The following is an 18,190-nucleotide window of genomic DNA, read 5'->3' on the forward strand; positions in this document are numbered from 1 at the left end:
TATGTGTTTGAATATATTACACGTCATGTGGGGCGGTAGGTAGCCTAGTAGTTAGAGCGTTGGACTTGTAACCGAAAGGTTGCTGACAAAGTAAAAATCTGTCGTTCTGCCCCAGAACAAGGCAGTTAACCCACTGTTCCTAGGCCGTCATTGTACATAAGAATTTGTTCTTAACTGACTTGCCTAGTTAATTAAAGGTTAAATGTAATAGTCAATATATAGGAAAGTTAGCGGTTAATGTGTTAGGCCAGTAACCGAAAGGTTGCTAGATCGAATCCCTGAGCTGACAAGGTAAAAATCTGTCATTCTGCCCCAGAACAAGGCAGTTAACCCACTGTTCCTAGGCCGTCATTGTAACTAAGAATTTGTTCTTAACTGACTTGCCTAGTTAAATAAAGGTAAAACATTAAAATGTGTTGTGGAATATGGGCACGGCAGGAGTTGACTGTAGAGTAGAATGAAACTCTCGAATATGTAACAGTGATAATGTAATGATTACAACACCTAGTTATTTTGGATACTTTCCTTTCCGAAGAACAAAACTGTTGAAATTTCAAGAAATATAAATTGCAACTTTTGCTTCTAACCACTAAAATATACACAAATAAATCAGGATGTTAAAGGAAAGGGTATTTGTCGGTAGTATAAATAAATACGCTTCAATGTAAATTCATGAGACAGGTATGAAATGTGGTCAAATAACCCTTACACAGCCTGGAGGTGTGTTGGGTCATAGTCCCGTTGAAAAACAAATGATAGTCCCACTAAGCGCAAACCAGATGGGATGGCGTATCGCTGCAAAATGATGTGGTAGCCCTACCGGTTAAGTGTACCTTGAATTCTAAATAAATCACAGACAGTGTCACCAACAAAGCACCATCACACCTCCTCCATGCTTCATCGATGGGGTTGTAGTGGAGAAGGTTGAGAGCTTCAAGTTCCTTTATGTCCACATCAATAAAATATCATGGTCAAAACACACACAGACAGTCGTAAAGAGGGCACAACAAAGCCTATTCCCCCTCAGGAGACTGAAAAAATGTAGCATGGGTCCTCAGATCCTCAAAAAGTTATACAGCTGCACCATTAGAGCATCCTGACTGGTTGCATCACTGCCTGGTATGGCAACTGCTCAGCCTCGGACTGCAAGGCACTACAGAGTGTAGTGCATACGGCCCAGTACATCACTGGGGCCATCCAAGACCTCTATACCAGGCGGTGTCAGAAGAAGGCCCTAAAAATTGTCAAAGACTCCAGCCACCCTAGTCATAGACTGTTCTTTCTGCTACCGCACGGCAAGCTGAACCGGAGCGCCAAGTCTAGGTCCAAAAGTCTTCTTAACAGCTTCTACACCCAAGCCATAAGACTCCCCCACCCCTCTTTTATGCTGCTGCTACTCTCTAGTTGTTATCTATTCATTGTCACTTTAACTCCACCTACATGTACACATTACCTTGACTAACCTGTTCCCCCGCAATTTGACTCTACAGTCGTGGCCAAAAGTTTTAAGAATGACACAAATATTAATTTCCACAGAGTTTGCTGCTTCAGTGTCTTTAGATATTTTTGTCAGAAGTTACTATGGAATACTGAAGTATAATTACAAGCATTTCAAAATTGTCAAAGGCTTTTATTGACAATTACATTAAGTTTATGCAAAGAGTCAATATTGGCAGTGTTGACCCTTCTTTTTCAAGACCTCTGCAATCCGCCCTGGCATGCTGTCAATTAACTTCTGGGCCACATCCTGATTGATGGCAGCCCATTCTTGCATAATCAATGCTTGGAGTTTGTCAGAATTTGTGGGTTTTTGTTTGTCCACCTGTCTCTTGAGGATTGACCACAAGTTCTCAATAGGATTAAGGTCTGGGGAGTTTCCTGGCCATGGACCCACAATATCGATGTTTTGTTCCCCGAGACACTTAGTTATCACTTTTGCCTTATGGCAAGGTGCTCCATCATACTGGAAAAGGCATTGTTCGTCACCAAACTGTTCCTGGATGGTTGGGAAAAGTTGCTCTCGGAGGATGTGTTGGTACCATTCTTTATTCATGCTGTGTTCTTAGGCAAAATTGTGAGTGAGCCCACTCCCTTGGCTGAGAAGCAACCCCACTCTGTTAGTATGACACAGGACTGATGGTAGCACTCACCTTGTCTTCTTCAGACAAGCTTTTTTTCCAGATGCCCCAAACAATCGGAAAGGGGATTCATCAGAGAAAATGACTTTACCCCAGTCCTCAGCAGTCCAATCCCTGTACCTTTTGCAGAATATCAGTCTGCCACTGATGTTTTTCCTGGAGAGAAGTGGCTTCTTTGCTGCCCTTCTTGACACCAGGCCATCCTCCAAAAGTCTTTGCCTCACTGTGCGTGCAGATGCACTTACACCTGCCTGCTGTCATTCCTGAGCAAGCTCTGTACTGGTGGTGCCCCGATCTCGCAGCTGAATCAACTTTAGGAGACGGTCCTGGCGCTTGCTGGACTTTCTTGGGCGCCTTGAAGCCTTCTTCACAACAATTGAACCACACTCCTTGAAGTTCTTGATGATCCGATAAATGGTTGATTTAGGTGCAATCTTACTGGCAGCAATATCCTTGCCTGTGAAGCCCTTTTTGTGCAAAGCAATGATGACTGCACGTGTTTCCTTGCAGGTAACCATGGTTGACAGAGGAAGAACAATGATTCCAAGCACCACCCTCCTTTTGAAGCTTCCAGTCTGTTATTCGAACTCAGTCAGCATGACAGAGTGATGCTAAGGGCCACTATTGTTTTCACTATATATTTTACCTCTTGGGGATGTCATTCGAAAACATAATGTTAACTTTCACTGCTATGCGGATGACACACAGCTGTATATTTCAATGAAACATGGTGAAGCCCCAAAATTGCCCTCGCTAGAAGCCTGTGTTTCAGACATAAGGAAGTGGATGGCTGCAAACTTTCTACTTTTAAACTCGGACAAAACAGAGATGCTTGTTCTAGGTCCCAAGAAAGAAAAATATCTTCTGTTGAATCTGACAATTAATCTTGATGGTTGTACAGTCGTCTCAAATAAAACTGTGAAGGACCTCAGCGTTACTCTGGACCCTGATCTTTCTTTTGACGAACATATCAAGACTGTTTCAAGGACAGCTTTTTTCCCATCTACGTAACATTGCAAAAATCAGAAACTTTCTGTCCAAAAATGATGCAGAAAAATGTATCCATGCTTTTGTTACTTCCAGGTTGGACTACTGCAATGCTCTACTTTCCGGCTACCCGGAAAAAGCACTAAATAAACTTCAGTTAGTCCTAAATACGGCTGCTAGAATCCTGACTAGAACCAAAAAAATGTATCATATAGTGCTAGCCTCCCTACACTGGCTTCCTGTTAAGGCAAGGGCTGATTTCAAGGTTTTACTGCTAACCTACAAAGCATTATATGAGCTTGCTCCTACCTATCTTTCCCATTTGGTCCTGCCTTACACACCTACATGTACGCTACAGTCACAAGACGCAGGCCTCCTAATTGTCCCTAGAATTTCTAAGCAAACAGCTGGAGGCAGGGCTTTCTCCTATAGAGCTCAATTTTTATGGAATGGTCTGCCTACCCATGTGAGAGACCCAGACTCGGTCTCAACCTTTAAGTCTTTACTGAAGACTCATCTCTTCAGTAGGTCATATGATTGAGTGTAGTCTGGCCCAGGAGTGTGAAGGTGAACGGAAAGGCTCTGGATTAACGAACCGCCCTTGCTGTCTCTGCCTGGCCGGTTCCCCTCTCTCCACTGGGATTCTCTGCCTCTAACCCTATTACAGGGGCTGAGTCACTGGCTTATTGATGTTCTTCCATGCCATCCCTAGGAGGGGTGCGTCACTTGAGTGGGTTGAGTCACTGACGTGGTCTTCCTGTCTGGACTACCTGGCATGATGACTCCTTGCTGTCCCCAGTCCACCTGGCCGTGCTGCTGCTCCAGTTTCAACTATTCTGCCTGTGGCTATGGAACACTGACCTGTTCACCGGACGTGCTACCTGTCCCAGACCTGCTGTTTTCAACTCTCTAGAGACAGCAGGAGCGGTAGAGATACTCTCAATGATCGGCTATGAAAAGCCAACTGACATTTACTCTTGAGGTGCTGACTTGTTGCACCCTCGACAACTACTGTGATTATTATTATTTGACCATGCTGGTGGTCATTTATGAACATTTGAACATCTTGGCCATGTTCTGTTATAATCTCCACCCAGCACAGCCAGAAGAGGACTGGCCACCCCTCATAGCCTGGTTCCTCTCTAGGTTTCTTCCTAGGTTTTGGCCTTTCTAGGGAGTTTTTCCTAGCCACCGTGCTTCTACACCTGCATTGCTTGCTGTTTGGGGTTTTAGGCTGGGCTTCTGTACAGCACTTTGAGATATCAGCTGATGTAAGAAGGGCTATATAAATTGATTTGATTTGATTTGATCTCCAGCCATGTCCTCGTCAACACTCACACCTGTGTTAACGAGCAAATCACTGGCATGAAGTCAGCTGGTCCTTTTGTGGCAAGGCTGAAATGCAGTGGAAATGTTTTTTGGGGATTCAGTTCATTTGCATGGCAAATAGGGACTTTGCAATTAATTGCAATTTATCTGATCACTCTTCATAACATTCTGGAGTATATGCAAATAGCCATTATACAAACTGACGCAGCAGACTTTGTGAAAATTCATATTTGTGTCATTCTCAAAACTTTTGGCCACGACTGTATACCGGTACCTCCTGTAAATAGCCTCGCTACTGTTATTTTACTACTGCTCTTATTTGTTATTTTTAACTTATCTATTTTTTACTTAACACTTATTTTTCTTAAAACTGCATTGTTGGTTAAGGGCTTGTAAGCAAGCATTTCAATGTTGTATTCGGCGCATGTGACAAATAAAATTTGATTTGATCACATCCACAACTCCAATCTCTGGAGAACTAATGTAGTATACACTCTTGCCCTGAAGAACTTTGCTGATGTAAACAATGGATGTTGATGATGCAACTAGCACAAAAAAACAACAAGTAGAACGTGGATGATAAGTTTGGCATGACAACTTTAGCTGTTGCTATAGTTCACAACATAGCTAAATGCAAGTTACACAAGCATAACGTTTGAACGTGATCACTAACACAGACTAGTCTTAAGCTCTTAACCCCTTCAGGTTTCTATCTGATTTTGGACTGGCTGGATTAACCCAGAGGGGATCTCGTCTAGTAGCCATGGCTGAGATGGAGGAGTTCTCCCCCCTGCCTCCACGACACACCCCACGCCAGACTCTCTGTGTGCTGCGCCTGGACTAAATCCTACTCCAGCGGCGCGTGTTGGAGGACCAGGTGGATCTATGGTGGTTCCTTCCGTGAACCTGCCTTTCGCTGTGCCTCGTCCTGGACCTGGGGCTAGGTGGCGGGGGCCTCCTCTCCACCACCACCAGCCTGTCCGGGGAGTGGCACCTGGGGGTGGGCACCATGCTCTGCCTCCTAGTGCTGGCTGTCCTCCTCAAACAGCTCCTAAACTCTGCCGTCCAGGACATGAGTTGCGTTCACAGCCGGAGACGGATAGAGTTAATGATGAGTGGTGGGCGGGCGGACCCCCCCATATTAGGACATCCTCAGTCTCAGCAGGGCTTGTTCTGAGATGTCCTAATATGGACACCGTAAACCAGGAGTTGTTATTTTGTATGTATCGGATTAATATCACAATTTGTGTCTGTATAGATTGTGTATTCTGCTTTTTTTAATGAAATGCAGGGGAAAAAAGTGACACAGTGTGCACAAACCTGAGAACTGTAAACAAGAAGGTTAATATTTTCTCCATGAGACTTTAGCCCCGTTTGTACCTGGTTCTAGAATGCGTCCTTTGTCCTTTGTCCACATTCTGATTGTGCCCACACATTCAGACAGTTGTAGACGCATTGTAATCTGATAGTGATCGGATCTTCCTGACCACCTCGGAAGGTAGTCAGACACGCTTAGTGCCTGGAAATCTTACAAGTGTAGACGGATCTAGACATCTGAAACCTTTTAGGGCACTATTCAATCCGTATCGCGGAAATTCAGCATGACAGCGGGATTGAAATTTAAAGGCAATGTTCCCGAGTAAACAGAGACCGCATTCACGGTAATAATTGTGTGCAATCTGTAACACTTCAGCGAATCATTATTATCCGCTTTCTAAAGTCATTGAGAGGTGGTACTATTGTGCCACCATTGACTAATGGCATCGATATGACTTAGTAAATACATTTAGATTATTTGGAAAGAACAGATGTCAAATAATTTGCAATCAGGGAGGGAGGGACCAGGATATCTGGTCACAATGCGGACACATTGGACGGATAACAGACACATTACAATACCATGTGTGTAGACATATTTCTGAAAATGTGTGGGCATGATGAGAATGTGGACCAGATCAGGGCAAAGGAAGCATGTTAGCGCCACGTGTAAAGAAGGATTTATTGTCTTAATTCTTCATCAGAGATGTTAAAGTGGCTAAGAATATTACTGAAGATTTTACATTTTTCTACAACAGCAACGTTTCAATAAATGATTTACACAGTACATTATAATAAAGTTATCAAATCAATATCGATGGTAACATACAAGCATTGTTCATTTTTAAGGACTATCAAAACAACATCACTTGTTGAGCAAAGTGTTAATTGGATCTTGCATCTTCAACATTATTAACATTTTACATGATATAAAAAGTGTCAAAAGACTTTATACAGTACCAGTCAAAAGTTTGGACACAGCTACTCATTCAAGGGTTTTTCTTTATTTGGACTATTTTCTACATTGTAGAATAATAGTGAAGACATCAAAACTATGAAATAACACATACGGAATCATGTAGTAACCAAAAAAGTATTAAATAAATCAAAATACATTTTATATTTATATTTGAGATTCTTCAAAGTAGCCACCCTTTGCCTTGATGACAGCTTTGCACCCTCTTGGTATTCTCTCAACCAGCTTCATGAGGAATGCTTTAAAAAATAAAGATACAACTCTTGAATGAGTAGGTGTGTCCAAACTTTTGACTGGTACTGTACATACAAAGAAATTAAGGATATTTATTTTGCATTGCTGTCTTCAGAAACAATAACAACTCATCTTCCATGTGGCTCAGGCTCATTTAGTCCCCCACTTGAAAAATGGCCCACTTTAAAGGAAACACTTTTAACTGTTAATGAAGCCTTCATAAACCCTTTTAACTGTTAATGAAGCCTTCATAAACCCTTTTTAAAGGGGTTACTATGCCACATTTGGAAAAGAATCAGATTGTATGACCTATTATATCATCATGTTTTTACAGTATTTGCTTACAAATAAATTGTAAATCACTATTAATGAATTAAAAACAAAAAACTAATGTTTTGAGTGAGAAGTAGGCACTGAGGGCTTGTTCTACATACAGTATGCAGCCGAAAAATAAAGGAAATTCACATGAGCGCCACGATGCGTACTTCACCCATGCTCTACCAAGGTTTTCCAGCACACAGCTTTGGCCTACTACAGTAGCTATGTTGGTCTATTGTACTTCAAATAATGTGTGTGCAGGTTGCTTAAGATTCAAACCTTCTCAAACAGCTTAATTAGGTATTTATGACTTGATGAATGTTTTATAAAGCCTTTAAAGTATACAGTAATTATACAGTAAGTCGTTAAGTGGGACCGTGATCTTTTCTCAGTATCTCTGTCATCTTTCAACATATGCTCACCTGACCTGGGTTCAAATAGTAATTGTTTTCTTTAAAATACTCTGAGTGTTTTATTGAGCCTGCCTGGAGTGCCTGTTGGGTGGGGTTTTTCACTTTTGAGACTATTCATTTGGTTCAGCTGTGTCACACAAGCTCAATTAAGCACAGCTGAAATATTTGTAAGAAATCCAATATTATTTGAACCCAGGCCTGGTCTGGACAGCATTGGACTCTATGAAGTGATCCCACAACTGTCAGCCAGTCAACTGTTAACTATTTCTGTCAACCAGTCCTCAAATCACCTCAAATCAGGAGACTATCATCACTATCCTCTCCTTCCATCCCGCCGTCCACGTTACTCTCCGCCCTCGCCCTCTCGCTGGCCTGGATGTAATTATCCTCTATGAAGCCATCGTCGTCATCTGTATCCAACCCTCGATGGGTCCTATTACCTTCACCCCCTCGGCCTACCATGCCGTGCCGAGGGAAGGTCACCTCGTCTGGGCTGTACTGGCTGGCTGTGTCCCCCTCGGGGAGCAGGGAGTGGCGGTTGCTGGCCAGGTAGCGGTGGAATAGGCGGCACTTGACGGCCACCACGAGGAACAGGGAGACAGTGAAGGCGGAGGCCAGCGCTGCAGCCAGGTAGGTAGAGCCTGCGGAGGAACCAGCCACGGTGGGGTGGACAGCTGTGGGATGCAGGGGACAGGAGAATGGGGTAAATTCAGAGAATAACCAGAGAATGTTCCAATATCCACCACACAAGCATACAGCGCCTTCAGAAAGTATTCACACCCCTTTGACTTTTTCAACATTTTGTTGTTACAAAGTGGGATTAAAATGGATTTAATTGTATTTTTTTTGTCAATGATCTATACAAAATACTCTGTAATGTCAAAGTGGAAGAATAAAAAATAAATATATATATATACAGTACCAGTCAAAAGTTTGGACACACCTACTCATTCCAGGGTTTTTCTTAATTTTTAAAAAACTATTTTCTACATTGTAGAATAATAGTGAAGACATCAAAACTATGAAATAACACATATGGAATCATGTAGTAACCAAAAAAGTGTTAAACAAACCAAAGTATATTTGAGATTTGAGATTCTTCAAAATAGCCACCCTTTTCCTTGATGACAGCTTTGCACAATATTGGCATTCTCTCAACCAGCTTCATGAGGTAGTCACCTGGAATGCATTTCAATTAACAGGTGTGCCTTGTTAAAAGTAATTTCCTTCTTAATGCGTTTGAGTCAATCAGTTGTGTTGTGACAAGGTAAGGGTGGTTTACAGAACATAGCCCTGTTTGGTAAAAGGGCTATGTTCGAACAGCTCAAATAAGCAAAGAGAAACGACAGTTCATCATTACTTTAAGACATGAAGGTCAGTCAATACTGAAAAGAAAAACCCTGGAATGAGTAGGTGTGTCCAAACTTTTGACTGGTACTGTGTATATTAATGAAAAATAAAACACTAATATATTGAACCCTGAGTCAATACATGTTAGAATCACCTTTGGCAGAGATTACAGCTGTGAGTCTTTCTGGGTAAGGGCTTTGCTCACTTGGATTGCTCATTGTACAATATTTGCCCATTATTCTTTAAATAATTATTCAAGCTCTGTCAAGTTGGTTGTTAAGACAGCCATTTTCAAGTCTTGCCATAGATTTTCAAGCCGATTTAAGTCAAAACTGTAACTAGGCCACTCAGGAACTTTCAATGTCGTCTTGGTAAGCAACTCCAGTATTATTTGGCCTTGTGTTGTAGGTTATTGTCCTGCTGAAAGGTGAATTGGTCTCCCAGTGTCTGTTGGAAAGCAGACTGAACCAGGTTTTCCTCTAGGATTTTGCCTGTGCTTAGCTCTATTTCATTTATTTTTATCCTAAAAAGTCCTTGCCGATGACAAGCATACCCATAATATGATGCACCCACCACCATGCTTTGCCACATTTTGGGCATTTTTTTAGTGCCTTATTACAAACAGGATGCATGTTTTAGAATATTTTATTCTGTACAGGCTTCCTTCTTTTCACTCTGTCAATTAGGTTAGTGTTGTGGAGTAACTACAATGTTGTTGATCCATCCTCAGTTTTCTCCTATCACAGCCAATAAACTCTGTAACTGTTTTAAAGTCACCATTGGCCTCATGGTGAAATCCCTGAGCGGTTTCCTTCTTCTCCGACAACTGAGTTAGGAAGGACACCTGTATCTTTGTAATGGGCCCCCTTTTTCCCCCATCTGCCAATCAGTGCCCTTCTTTGCGAACCATTGGAAAACCTCCCTGGTCTTTGTAATTGAATCTGTGTACCTTATAGATATTTGAATGTGTGGGGTATATGTTAAACACTGTTATTGCACACAGAGTGAGTCCATGCAACTTATTATGTGACTTGTACAAAAAAAAACATTTTACTCCTGAGCTTATTTAGGCTTGTCATAGCAAAATAATTGAATACCTATTGAGTCAATACCTATTGACTCAAGATATTTCAGCTTTTCATTTTTTATTAATTTGAAAAGATTTCTAAAAAATATAATTCCACTTCGACAATATGGGGTATTGTGTGTAGATCAGTGACACAAAATCTAAATTTAATCCATTTTAAATTCAGGCTGCAACACGACAGAATGTGGAACAAGTCAAGGGGTGTGAGTACTTTCTGAAGGCACTGTATATTGAAGCAATGTATTGAGCATGCACTAATGTGCTAGTGTGGATATTGTAATGTAAGCATGTTTATTGTAATTTGATGATTATGAAGAGTTACTGAACATTGTATGGTTATTTTCCACTTTGTCCACACTAATAATGTATGTAGCCTAGACCAAAACTATACGCTGTGCAAGTGATGTCGTCCTGTGTCATACTTCCGGGTCCTGTACCCTAATCTTTTGAATGGGCTTGATGTTTATATCTTAACATTTGTTAAACGACATCACTTAAGATATGTATAAAATTATATTTGTGTTTGTGGATTAATTTCTGCCAGAAGCCTTATATAAAGTTTTGGTCCATTAAAGACCCTTCAAAAAGCCTACAAAAGTTAAAAAGGCTACTTCCTGGAAGGCTACTTCCTGGAAGGCTACTTCATGGAAAATGCCAGATCACTTTCAAAGTGTATTGTGTCAAGGTATGTCAAGGTATGCCCATGAACTGAAACAGTGTTATTTTTTCAACACTCAAAAGTGTAATTTGACACTGAATTGGTGGGACCCATATGTATAGTGCATTCGGAAAGTATTCAGACCCTTGACTTTTTCCACATTTTTTTTATTCCCCTCATCAATCTATACACAATACCCCATAATGACAAAGGAAAAACAGGTATTTAGACATTTTTGAAAATGGATTAAAAAAAAACCCCGTAAATATCACATTTACATAATTAAGTATTCAGACCCTTTACTCTGTACTTTGTTGAAGCACCTTTGGCAGCGATTACAGCCTCGAGTATTCTTGGGTATAACGCTACAAGTTTGGCGCAACTATATTTGAGGCGTTTCTCCCATTCTTCTCTGCAGATCCGCTCAAGCTCTGTCAGGTTGGATGGGGAACGTCGCTGCACAGCTATTTTCAGGTCTCTCCAGAGATGTTCGATCGGGTTCAAGTACGGGCTCTGGCTGGGCCACTCATTCGTTGTCTTGGCTGTGTGGTGAGGGTAGTTGGATGTCTCTGTACTTTGCTCCGTTCATCTTTCCCTCAATCCTGACTAGTCTCCCAGTCCCTGCCACTGAAAAACATCCCCACACCATGATGGTGCAACCACCATGATTCACCGTAGGGATGGTGCCAGGTGTCCTCCAGATGAGACGCTTGGCATTCAGGCCAAAGCGTTCACTCTTGGTTTCCTCAGACCAGAGAATCTTGATTTTCATGGTCTGAAAGTCCTTTAGGTGCCCTTTGGCAAACTCCAAGCGGGCTGTCATGTGCCTTTTACTAAGGAGTGGTCCTTTGCTATGAGACTCAAAATCCATCTCAGGTGCATCCTGTTTACATTGATCAACCTTGAAATGTTTCTTCAACTTGATTGGAGTCCACCTGTGGTAAATTCAATTGATTGGACATGATTTGGAAAGACACACACCCTGTCTATATAAGATCCCACAGTTGACAGTGCATGAACAGAGCAACAACCAAGCCAGGATGTAGAAGGAATTGTCCGTAGAGCTCCGAGACAGGATTGTGTCTAGGCACAGATCTGGGGAAGGGTACCAAAACATTTGTGCAGCATTGAAGGTCCCCAAGAACACAGTGGCCTCCATCATTCTTAAATGGAAGAAGTTTGGAACCACCAAGACTCTTCCTAGAGCTGGCTGCCCGGCAAAAACTGAGCAATCGGGGGAGAAGGGCCTTGGTCAGGGAGGTGGCCAAGAACCCGATGGTCACTCTGACAGAGCACCAGAGTTCCTCTTCGGAGATGGGAGAACCTTCCAGAAGGACAACCATCTCTGCAGCACTCCACCAATCAGGCCTTTATGTTAGAGTGGCCAGCCTATTTGGCCAGTCATTATGGGGTATTGTGTGTAGATAGATGAGGAAATTGTTTTAACTAAATGTAACTAAATGTGGAAATAGTCAAGGGGTCTGAATACTTTCCGAATGCACTGAACTTTGTGAAGGTGTTAAATTTAAATGTAATTTAGGTACACTAGTGAATTTGCTTTGAGGATGACACAAATGAAATGCTTGCATTTGTCTGTTGACAGTGAATGACAAAAAAAATATAATAAAAAACGTACTGGTTGTTGAGGTAGGGTTATTATCATATTCCATCAGGAGTTTTCTTTGAAATGCTTGACTCTTCCCCAGGACTGATCCAGGAGGATGTGCACCTGCAATAAGTGCCCCCCCAAAACAAAAGGCCACGATGGCACTGCAGCCCAGATGTTCCATGACTCTCCTGCAGAAACAGGAAGATTTGGGTGATATGATGAGCATGAAAGAATCCACTCATTCTACCTAATCCTTTCTGGAATATAACTGAAAAGGGTCCATCTTGTCACTGTCAGATGAAATGCAGACATTCGAAAAAATGAGCAAAAGGTCCTAAAATGTTTACTATTCATTTGAATGCATAAACTGGACCTCTTTCTTTGGGGGGGAAATCAGCTTTAATATTGCGGATAGATTGTCACTTCCAGCAATGTAATTATCTGCATCATTTCCAATACCCCATTTATTTTGGGGGTAAATATATATATTTCTATATACATACACATACCCACATCTATCTATCTATCTATCTATCTATCTATCTATCTATCTATCTATCTATCTATCTATCTATCTATCTATCTATCTATCTATCTATCTATATACTGCTCAAAAAAATAAAGGGAACACTTAAACAACACATCCTAGATCTGAATGAAAGAAATAATCTTATTAAATACTTTTTTCTTTACATAGTTGAATGTGTTGACAACAAAATCACACAAAAATAATCAATGGAAATCCAATTTATCAACCCATGGAGGTCTGGATTTGGAGTCACACTCAAAATTAAAGTGGAAAACCACACTACAGGCGGATCAAACTTTGATGTAATGTCCTTTAAACAAGTCAAAATGAGACTCAGTAGTGTGTGTGGCCTCCACGTGCCTGTATGACCTCCCTACAACGCCTGGGCATGCTCCTGATGAGGTTGCGGATGGTCTCCTGAGGGATCTCCTCGCAGACCTAGACTAAAGCATCCGCCAACTCCTGGACAGTCTGTGGTGCAACGTGGCGTTGGTGGATGGAGCGAGACATGATGTCCCAGATGTGCTCAATTGGATTCAGGTCTGGGGAACGGGCGGGCCAGTCCATAGCATCAATGCCTTCCTCTTGCAGGAATTGCTGACACACTCCCGCCACATGAGGTCTAGCATTGTCTTGCATTAGGAGGAACCCAGGGCCAACCGCACAAGCATATGGTCTCACAAGGGGTCTGAGGATCTCATCTCGGTACCTAATGGCAGTCAGGCTACCTCTGGCGAGCACATGGAGGGCTGTGCGGCCCCCCAAAGAAATGCCACACCACACCATGACTGACCCACCGCCAAACCGGTCATGCTGGAGGATGTTGCAGGCAGCAGAACGTTCTCCACGGCGTCTCCAGACTCTGTCACGTCTGTCACGTGCTCAGTGTGAACCTGCTTTCATCTGTGAAGAGCACAGGGCGCCAGTGGCGAATTTGCCAATCTTGGTGTTCTCTGGCAAATGCCAAACGTCCTGTACAGTGTTGGGCTGTAAGCACAACCCCCACCTGTGGACGTCGGGCCCTCATACCACCCTCATGGAGTCTGTTTCTGACCTTTTGAGCAGACACATGCAAATTTGTGGCCTGCTGGAGGTCATTTTGCAGGGCTCTGGCAGTGCTTCTCCTGCTCCTCCTTGCACAAAGGCGGAGGTAGCGGTCCTGCTGCCGGGTTGTTGCCCTCCTACGGCCTCCTCCACGTCTCCTGATGTACTGGCCTGTCTCCTGGTAGCGCCTCCATGCTCTGGACACTACGCTGACAGACACAGCAAACTTTCTTGCCACAGCTCACATTGATGTGCCATCCTGGATGAGCTGCACTACCTGAGCCACTTGTGTGGGTTGTAGACTCCGTCTCATGCTACCACTAGAGTGAAAGCACCGCCAGCATTCAAAAGTGACCAAAACATCAGCCAGGAAGCATAGGAACTGAGAAGTGGTCTGTGGTCCCCACCTGCAGAACCAGTCCTTTATTGGGGGTGTCTTGCTAATTGCCTATAATTTCCACCTGTTGTCTATTCCATTTGCACAACAGCATGTGAAATTTATTGTCAATCAGTGTTGCTTCCTAAGTGGACAGTTTGATTTCACAGAAGTGTGATTGACTTGGAGTTACATTGTGTTGTTTAAGTGTTCCCTTTATTTTTTTGAGCAGTGTATATATATATATATATATATATATATATATATATATATATATATATATATATATATAAACATGCATACATATACACATACATATACAGTTGAAGTCGGAAGTTTACATACACCTTAGCCAAATGCATTTAAACTCAGTTTTCACAATTCCTGACATTTAATCCTAGTAAAAATTCCCTGTCTTAGGTCAGTTAGGATCACCACTTAATTTTAAGAACGTGAAATGTCAGAATAATAGTAGAGAGAATGATTTATTTCAGCTTTTATTTCTTTCATCACATTCCCAGTGGGTCATACGTTTACATACACTCAATTAGTATTTGGTAGCATTGCCTTTAAATTGTCAACGTTTTGGGTAGCCTTCCACAAGCTTCCCACAATAAGTTGGGTGAATGTTGGCCCATTCCTCCTGACAGAGCTAGTGTAACTGAGTCAGGTGTGTAGGCCTCCTTGCTCGCACACGCTTTTTCAGTTCTGCCCACAAATTTTCCATAGGATTGAGGTCAGGGCTTTGTGATGGCCACTCCAATACCTTGACTTTGTTGTCCTTAAGCCATTTTGCCACATCTTTGGAAGTATGCTTGGGGTCATTGTTCAATTGGAAGAACCATTTGTGACCAAGCTTTAACTTCCTGACTAATGTCTTGAGATGTTGCTTCAATATATCCACATCATTTTCCTGCCTCATGATGCCATCTATATTGTGAAGTGCCCCAGTCCCTCCTGCAGCAAAGCACCCCCACAACATGATGCTGCCACCCCGGTGCTTCACGGTTGGGATGGTGTTTTTCGGCTTGTAAGCCCCCGTTTTCCTCCAAACATAACGATGGTCATTATGGCCAAACAGTTCTATTTTTGTTTCATTAGACCAGAGGACATTTCTCCAAAAAGTACTATCTTTGTCCCCATGTGCAGTTGTAAACCATAGTCTGGCTTTTTATGGCGGTTTTGGATCAGTGGCTTCTTCCTTGCTGAGCGGGCTTTCAGGTTATGTCGATATAGGACTCGTTTTACTTCTATTTGCCATATATTTGTTACTGTGCTATTTCACAAAAGTTCTGAACCTATAATAAATAAATATATAATCATAATAGAAAATGATTTAAAAAAAGATAAACTGTACGTCTTGATAGAACAAATTTAAAGTAATATTATATTCAACGTGCCACTTCAACCACCTCTCGGGATTCTGCCATATTGATGCACTTTTCTATGTCAAAAACACCCTGTCGTCACATGACCACCACATGCCTATAACTGACATTCCTCAACAACATACTGTAGTCCCCTCTTCTTATTTCATTTTGGCAAATGACTTGTACATACCTGACATACAATGACGTTGATAGACTTAATATCTTTGAGATGTTACCTCGGCGGGTGTTTTTTGTCCTCTTATTTAGCCGACTGCAAGGAGACTTGTTGTGCTAAAGGTTGAAGGAAATGTCATTGTCTGTCCCCACTCATAGCCTTAAAGAGACAGTTAATAAGTCACTTTATAACTGGGTTTGGTTTGTCATTCATTTATTCCTTCCTATCGCTGTCCCTTAATTTAGTCAGCTATGTAAGACTCAAGAATGTGCTGGTAATTAGTTTAGCAATGGATGAAATGTATTCAGTGGGAAGAGTAGTATTTTCCTTGGATAATTACTTTCAGGTTGAAGCACTATCTGTTAAACCTTCAATTCAAGGCTTGAATCAGCACACAAAGAGTTATTCAGTTTATTTTCAGTGTGTTTTGCCCATTGTTGGTAATTTGAGAATAATGACTTCATCAATTGTATATCTGTGGCTTGAAATTGAGGAACATTCCATTTGTTTACTTCACAAATTCAGCAGTTCTGCGTTATAACCAGAAGGTGGCAGTACACTTACATGTGCCATTGCTTGTGTCCAAGTAGACCTACACCCGTGATTCACAAACTTTTTTTGCCCAAGACCACATTTTGATATCTAAAAATTCTTGCAATCCCAACCATGTGAAAAATAAATTGTGTAATTAACAGCCAATGTTTACTTTTTTATTTGCTACAATCAATTGAAAAACATTCTAACAGTATTTTCTGACTGTCTTTATCAGGTTTCAGGTAAGACCCAAGTGCAGACTGTGTGAAGTAACAATGTTCATTACAACAACAGGGGCAGGCAAACGACAGGTCAAGGCAGGCAGGGGCAGATAATCCAGAGTAGTGGGGCCAAGGTACAGGACGACAGGCAGGCCCAGGGTCAGGTCAGGCAGAGGTCAAAACCAAGAGGACAAGAAAATAAGAGAAAAGCGGAAAAGCAGGCGCTGAGACAAACCGCTGGTTGACTTGAACAAATAAGACGAACTGGCACAGACAGACAGGAAACACAGGCATAAATACCCAGGGGATAAGTGGAGAAGATGGCGACACCAGGAGGGGGGTGGAGACAAGCACAAGGACAGGTGAAACAGATCAGGGCGTGACAGTCTTCGCAACTCACCATGACATACAGTACTTTTAATGTGGGGAGATGGGTGTGCATGACGCATCCAAGCTTCTCAAAGTCAGGGGGCGTGGTCGAAAGTGTGCACCTCATCTCTGCTGTCACATCCAACCTGGATCATTATTTACATTTAAGTCATTTAGCAGACGCTCTTATCCAGAGCGACTTACAAATTGGTGCATTCACCTTATGATATTCAGTGGAACAACCACTTACAATAGTGCATCTAAATCTTTTAGGGGGGGGGGGTTAGAATAATTATTTTATCCTATCCTAGGTATTCCTTAAAGAGGTGGGGTTTCAGGTGTCTCCGGAAGGTGGTGATTGACTCCGCTGTCCTGGCGTCGTGAGGGAGTTTGTTCCACCATTGGGGTGCCAGAGCAGCGAACAGTTTTGACTGGGCTGAGCGGGAACTGTACTTCCTCAGAGGTAGGGAGGCGAGCAGGCCAGAGGTGGATGAACGCAGTGCCCTTGTTTGGGTGTAGGGCCTGATCAGAGTCTGAAGGTACGGAGGTGCCGTTCCCCTCACAGCTCCGTAGGCAAGCACCATGGTCTTGTAGCGGATGCGAGCTTCAACTGGAAGCCAGTGGAGTGTGCGGAGGAGCGGGGTGACGTGAGAGAACTTGGAAAGGTTGAACACCAGACGGGCTGCGGCGTTCTGGATGAGTTGTAGGGGTTTAATGGCACAGGCAGGGAGCCCAGCCAACAGCGAGTTGCAGTAATCCAGACGGGAGATGACAAGTGCCTGGATTAGGACCTACGCCGCTTCCTGTGTGAGGCAGAGTCGTACTCTGCGAATGTTGTAGAGCATGAATCTACAGGAACGGGTCACCGCCTTGATGTTAGTTGAGAACGACAGGGTGTTGTCCAGGATCACGCCTAGGTTCTTAGCACTCTGGGAGGAGGACACAATGGAGTTGTCAACCGTGATGGCGAGATCATGGAACGGGCAGTCCTTCCCCGGGAGGAAGAGCAGCTCCGTCTTGCCGAGGTTCAGCTTGAGGTGGTGATCCGTCATCCACACTGATATGTCTGCCAGACATGCAGAGATGCGATTCGTCACCTGGTTATCAGAAGGGGGAAAGGAGAAGATTAATTGTGTGTCGTCTGCATAGCAATGAT

The 18,190-nt window shown here is 42.7% G+C and overlaps 1 protein-coding gene across 3 annotated transcripts; it reads right to left on the reverse strand.

The window, feature by feature from the left end:
- Positions 1 to 6,936: 6,936 nt before the first annotated feature.
- Positions 6,937 to 16,058, reverse strand: LOC115170105 (type III endosome membrane protein TEMP-like). Of its 3 annotated transcripts, none has more exons than XM_029726398.1 (3): positions 15,972 to 16,058; positions 12,444 to 12,604; positions 6,937 to 8,386 (listed from the first exon to the last, which is right to left on the reverse strand). In XM_029726398.1, exons 2-3 carry the CDS (start codon positions 12,595 to 12,597, stop codon positions 8,004 to 8,006), a joined length of 537 nt encoding a protein of 178 aa, XP_029582258.1. In that variant the 5' UTR covers positions 12,598 to 12,604; positions 15,972 to 16,058; the 3' UTR covers positions 6,937 to 8,003. The 3 variants fall into 3 exon arrangements, with proteins under 3 accessions (XP_029582258.1, XP_029582257.1, XP_029582259.1); XM_029726397.1 differs by having other exon boundaries at positions 15,926 to 16,045; XM_029726399.1 differs by lacking the exon at positions 12,444 to 12,604 and having other exon boundaries at positions 15,926 to 16,055.
- Between the last annotated feature and the right edge of the window lie 2,132 nt (positions 16,059 to 18,190).

This window comes from Salmo trutta, chromosome 31, assembly GCF_901001165.1.
Source record: "Salmo trutta chromosome 31, fSalTru1.1, whole genome shotgun sequence".
Classification (NCBI taxonomy): domain Eukaryota; kingdom Metazoa; phylum Chordata; class Actinopteri; order Salmoniformes; family Salmonidae; genus Salmo; species Salmo trutta.